General features: G+C 40.2%; 1 protein-coding gene across 1 annotated transcript in view; it reads right to left on the reverse strand.

The window, feature by feature from the left end:
• Positions 1 to 1,630, reverse strand: part of Neil3 (nei like DNA glycosylase 3) — a 48,507-nt gene extending 46,877 nt beyond the window's left edge. Inside the window, exon 1 of the mRNA XM_051169916.1 lies at positions 1,407 to 1,630. Coding sequence (XP_051025873.1) covers positions 1,407 to 1,562 — 156 coding nt within the window. The 5' untranslated portion in view covers positions 1,563 to 1,630. The remainder of the gene's footprint in view (positions 1 to 1,406) is intronic.
• Between the last annotated feature and the right edge of the window lie 4,370 nt (positions 1,631 to 6,000).

The following is a 6,000-nucleotide window of genomic DNA, read 5'->3' on the forward strand; positions in this document are numbered from 1 at the left end:
CACAAGCACATTCAACCACACATACAAGTATACACAAAAATGAAATTAAACTAAAAAAAAAAAATCTAAGTCCCGATTGTGCTATATGGAGTTCTGTATAATCTGCCTAGCAACTTTAATATCAAACCGCCATCTTCTCTCATTCTTTTACATACACACTGATTGTTCTTTCAGGATCTTGAATGTTGTGTTTCTGCATAAATGGCCCACCTTCATGCCAGGGGCATTAGATGTCCTACAACCCCTTTACATGTCAGCTTTGTCCTTTCCAAGGAGAGACTTCTCTGGTCTCTCTGTATGTCCTAAGAGAGAGCCACATACTTCCTCTGAAAACACACCAATTTGTAATTATTTATGTTACCTTTTATTGAATGTCTGTGCATTTCTGCAACTACAATCAAAAACCAAACTTATTTTTACTTCCCCTGTAGTTTGAGAGCATTCAAATTTTTGCTGAATGAGTGATCTTCACCAACACTAAGACTTTAGAGAAACCATTAACATAGAACTCTACAGTGTTCTAAAATAATTTGAGAAATATGATAATTAAAAAAGAATACAGAACACTTGATGACATATCAAGTCAAAATAAATAGAAGCACAACTGTTAAAAGATCTAAACCGGTTTTTTTTTTTTTTCTCCTTAGCTTGAGCATAATTTTCCTTGTTTCTTTCAAGTTGGGAGCCCATGATAATTTAATAGCAGGCTACTTCTTTCCTAAACCAAAGACTATGAGGAAGCTTTGGGAGAGAAATTAAAGTTCAGGACAATATTGCATATATCCATAAAATATAATTAACCACACATCTAAAGGGCTTTTAAAGCATGATAGTTTAATCAGAATATTTTTAGTGTACTCCTAAGTTCTTACCAAATGACTATCCAGCCATCTGCAATGTATGGTTGAGTCACAAGGAAGTCCGCTACAATTTACTTTAAAAAGAAATATATTCACTTAAGAAAACCTGAACTAGGTTTTACTGTACCTTCATTAGATGGCAATATTCAGCTGGGTGAGAATTTAGTGCTAAATTTTCCATGTGCACTTTTATATATTACTTATCAACTGCAGAGTTTTAGGCAAGCAAAGGGCTAGAACTTTGTTAGAAATTCAGTCTTCGATGTGAAAAGAAAAACACACCAGACTTCGCATAGAGCTGATGACATTGTCAGTGAAAGTAGAAGGTAAACATCAGAAAACATCTTTTGCTGACTGACTTACAGAGTTATAATAAAACACCTTCTATGGAGACCTCTTCTGGCTAGGGCTCACTTCTTAGGTAACCAAAAAACATTGGGAAACACAGGCCCTAGGACACGGGGCCTAGAGTAGACAGAGATGCTAAGGAGCCCGGAAACTGCTTCTCCTCGCTGCAGGCTCCACGCAGGCCTCAGACTGACTCACCTGGGAAGAGACGCCAGCTTGTGAGGCTGCTGAGGGCAACGCTGGGCCCACGAGGCTCTTCAGAGCTCGTCCCCGCACGCCAGTCACTGCCTGACCCGGTAGCACTCGCGCCCGAATCTTCTCTCCATTCAGTGTACAACCTGGCCCTTCCACCATTTCTGTCCTCAGAGTTAGTTGCAAGGTCTGACTGAAAAACAACCCAGAGACTGCACTTTCCTGCTGACACAGACTGCGCCTAAAGTTCAAATCTCCCGCGCTCGCCGCCCCGCCCAGGCCCCGCCCAGGCCCCGCCCAGGCCCCGCCCAGGCCCCGCCTATTTGCAGTCAGGACCCGCCAGGTCATGCTGACTCCGCCGCGAGCTCTGCTAGCCGCGCTAGGGGTCACGTAATCGTCCTGTCTTCCTGTGCACCGTGAAAGGAGTTCACAGAACCAGGCTTAAAGTAAGAGAACGCAGGGGACTCGAGCTACTCGGCTTATGCTTTTTGTGCTGAAATATAGCACATTTAAAACGTCAGTTTGTGGGTTCATAAAAGCTCAGCGCTCTCCTGCAGTTCAAGTAGAAAAATATATGTGGAGGTTTGTCTAATAGCTTTCTGGTGGGGAGTGATGACTGGTTAAAGTTGTCTACATCAGACTCAGGACTGTCTGGATTCTGGACTCTCTAGTTTACTCAAATTGAGTTCTGACCTCTGTCCTTTGATGAAGAAGAATCAGAACCGGCCTTTTCACTTTCACATTTGTATTGTTTATTGTTATCTAACGAATGACATCATTTGCTATTTGAAAGTTTCTGTGAATCCGAAGTTGGCAAAGTCTAGCTGAGTGGTTCTAGCTCCACGGTTCTCTAATGTTACAGGGTAAGTTTGATTGTAGCTAGGGGGAGCCGCTTCCAAGAGGGTTCGTTTACATGGGCTGGTAGCAGGAAGCCTTGGGGTCCTTGCCTTAGACCTGCTTAGCTGTTCCCTTGGTATGGTAGCTGATCTAAGAGAGAAAGCAACAAGACAGCTGCCGTCCAATTTATTACCTAGCAGCGGTTCAGCAACCCTTTCACGGGGGCCGCCTAAGACCATTGGAAAACACAGATGTCTGCGTTGCAATTCATAACTAGCAAAATTATACTTGTGAAGTAGCAAGGAAAATAACTTTATGGTTAGGGGTCACCACAACATGAGCTATGTTAACTTGTGCCAGCATTAGGAAGGATGAGAGCCACTGACTATCTACTCATGTTCCTGCTCCATTTCATGCTGTCATAACAAAATACCTGAATCTGCCTTGTAATGAACAGAAACCGTCTTCCCATAATTCCAGAGGCTGAGATTTTCAAGGTCAAGGTGGCAATAGGTTCGTTGGTGAAGTCGGCTTCTGTTTGCAGGGTGGTGATATGAGCGGCGCAGATCCTTCAGAGCGAGTGGGATGATGTATTCTGTATCCTAACACACTCTCTCTGTGAAAGCCTAAAATAAGAGTACATAACCACGTCCATGTTTAATCACTGTGTAAAGGCCACACTGAGAGGTAATTCCACCACGCATTTTAGAGGAAGGACAAACATTGACACCATACTAGTCTCTTGCAGTCACTAACTCTTCATCACCATGAGGAAATGCTCTGTAATCTAGACTATGTCAGTAGTCTTTGAATTGCCTTGCCCCTGTAATTTCTTTTTCATATTGTTACCAGAATAATCTCCCTCATTATTTTCTATTCTCTACATCTTTTTTCCTGATAACTATATTCATGTCATTAAATTTCTCTAAAACTCATTCTCTTCAGCTGTACGGTAAATAATGGCTGTGGTTGTTTGTTGTTGTTTGGAAGGTGGCTTGAATTTTCTAAAACTCAGCTGAGGGGCAGCCCTGTTTCACAAGGCAAGCTTGTTGAGGTCTCCTTCAGGGTTTTTATTGCTGTGCAGGGACACCACAACCAAGGCTACTCTAATAAAGGAAAGCATTTAATTAGGGGCTGGCTTACACTTCAGAGGTTCAGTTCTTTATCAGCATGGTGGGAAGCATGGTGGCATGCAGGCAGATGGGGTGCTGGAGAAGTAATTTGGAGTTCTGCGTTTGGGCCCTCAGGCAGCATGAAGAGAGAGAGGGGGGTACTGGACCTGATTTGAGCATCTGAAACATCAAAGTCAACCTCCAGTGACACACTTCCTCCAATAAGGCCACACCTACTCCAATGTAAGTCCACACCTCCTAATAGTGAACTGTGTATGGGTATTTTCATTCAAACCACCCCAAGATCCAATCCACGTAAGGGTTGTGAGTAGATTTTTAAAATGAATTACTGTTCAGTCAGAAGCTCTGACTCTCTTGGGATTACTTTCTCTCTCTCTCTCTCTCTCTCTCTCTCTCTCTCTCTCTCTCTCTCTTTACAAACCCAGTTATTTGGTCAGCAAGGTGTTTCAGAGAGTAAAGGCACTTGAAACCAGACCTAATCACTTGAGTTCAATGCCTCAAACCCATGTAGTGGAAAGAATCTTCCTCTGGGTGTCCCTCACATGTGATTGTGGCATGTACTAACCCACTGACAGAGACAGACAGACAGACAAACAGGCACACACACACACACACACACACACACACACACACACACACACACACACATACACACACACAATAAGTAGATGTAAAGATATCAGAACCCTAATTGTTATAATTGAGCCTGATATCTTCACTGACTTTTTCTTGCCACCTTTGCATATGTGTAAAATACATAACCTCGTCTTTCATGTTATGACATAAAAGGAAGTCCTCAGTAGATGTAGTCATCTGACCTACCCCTCAGAATTATCAGCCAAGTTCAAGATTCTTTATAAGTAGCTAGTCCTAAACATTTTGTATTGTGTCGGCAGAAAATGGATAGAGATGCTTTGCTGTAAACATTCCTTATTATTTTGTATTCTGGGAAAATTCAGTAAAGTGGAGGCATTATGTTCCCAGAATACTTTGTACTTTCTGTTTCTTCTTTTCTGTGGTAATTGTAACTTTTATCTACATATCTATCTGTCTGTCAACTGACTGTTTGTCTGTCTGCTTATCTATTATCTCTGTCTGTCTGTCTGTCTGTCTGTCTGTCTGTCTGTCTGTCTATCATCTAATCTATTATCTAGTCAGGAATAGAAACAATAGTATGACTATATTAAAAATGGATTCACGGGCTGGACAGATGGCTCAGAGGCTATGAGCACCTTCAGCTCTTCCAAAGGTTCTGAGTTCAATTCTCAGCAACCATATGGTGGCAAACAACCGTCTATAATGAGATCTGGTATTCTCTTCTGGTGTACAGGTGTACATGCAAACAGAACATGGTGTAAATAATAAATTATGAATCTTTTTATAAAATGGATTTACAGTACAGAATAGGTAGTCCAACAATTTCTGTCTCTACTGAAGAGACCAAGAACCCTTTAGCTTTCCAGGCCAGGGTGAGGCTGGATACTTCAGTACTCCCAATCAGATGCTGATGACCTGCAGGAGTCCCATGCAGTCACTGGTTTAGGTCTGTATTGGAAGCCCAAAGAAACTTGGTTCAGTGAAGGATGGCAGCAGCAGCAGTGGCAGTAACAGCAGAAGAGTAGATGAACTGACCAACAAGATATGAAGTCAAGCAGTTAAAAGCAAAAGCTTTTCTCTTGGGCTTCCTTATATATGAGCTACTGGAAGGTATTGTGTGCATTTATGGTCAATCTTCCCATTCTTGCTATGTAGCCCAGGTTTGCTCCAATCGTTGATGATCCTTCTTTAAGGCCTAAGTGCTACAGTTATGCACCATAAATACCTGGATATTGTAATGGTTTGCTGGTTTCCTTTTTTAAAAACCTTCCTTTTCATCCTAATTTAATGCCATTCCCCCAAATTTCAAAGAATAGTTATACGATCTTCTCTTAAAATCTATCCAGATACAGTTAGTATGAATCTATGTTATGTAATTGGTCCTTTAGAGAATTCACCAAAACATCTTTATATTCATTTGTGTTTATAGTGGGCTTTCATAAAAATAGACTCTCATTCCTTGGTAACAGGTGAACATCCTGCTCATTTTTTTGCTTTGTTTTCATAGCCCTATGATAGTCTTTGGCACATAATAGACATTCAACAAATACAAAATTTAAAACATTTGGATTTATTTCAACAAATACTTTTCATGTAAGTTACATATATTTTATATATTTAATATTATTTATTTGAAATAAAATTTAATGTTTTGGAAGCTATTTATAAAATAAGTGTTATTGAAATTAGACAATATACAAAGTTATCCTTTAATATACTTGCTTTACTAGGTCAGCAAACCAATAACCTTGGCTTATTCCACAGGACACAGACCAATAATAAGATCAGCTATTTGTATATATCATTTTATATGAATATATCTGTATAATAACTTTACAGCGTAGTCAGAATAGATATCATTAATATTTTACAAATAAAAAATTGATTATGATGATAATATTTGATAGTTTGTTTGGTTGGATTAAGAACTGCCTAAGACATTAGAAAGTTCATCTTTAAATGTGTCTGTGAGGGTAATTGTAGATCATAGGGGCTATGATCTAATCAATAGCTTAATTCATTAATGGATTAAA

The sequence above is a fragment of the Acomys russatus genome, chromosome 27, assembly GCF_903995435.1.
Source record: "Acomys russatus chromosome 27, mAcoRus1.1, whole genome shotgun sequence".
In the NCBI taxonomy this organism is placed as follows: domain Eukaryota; kingdom Metazoa; phylum Chordata; class Mammalia; order Rodentia; family Muridae; genus Acomys; species Acomys russatus.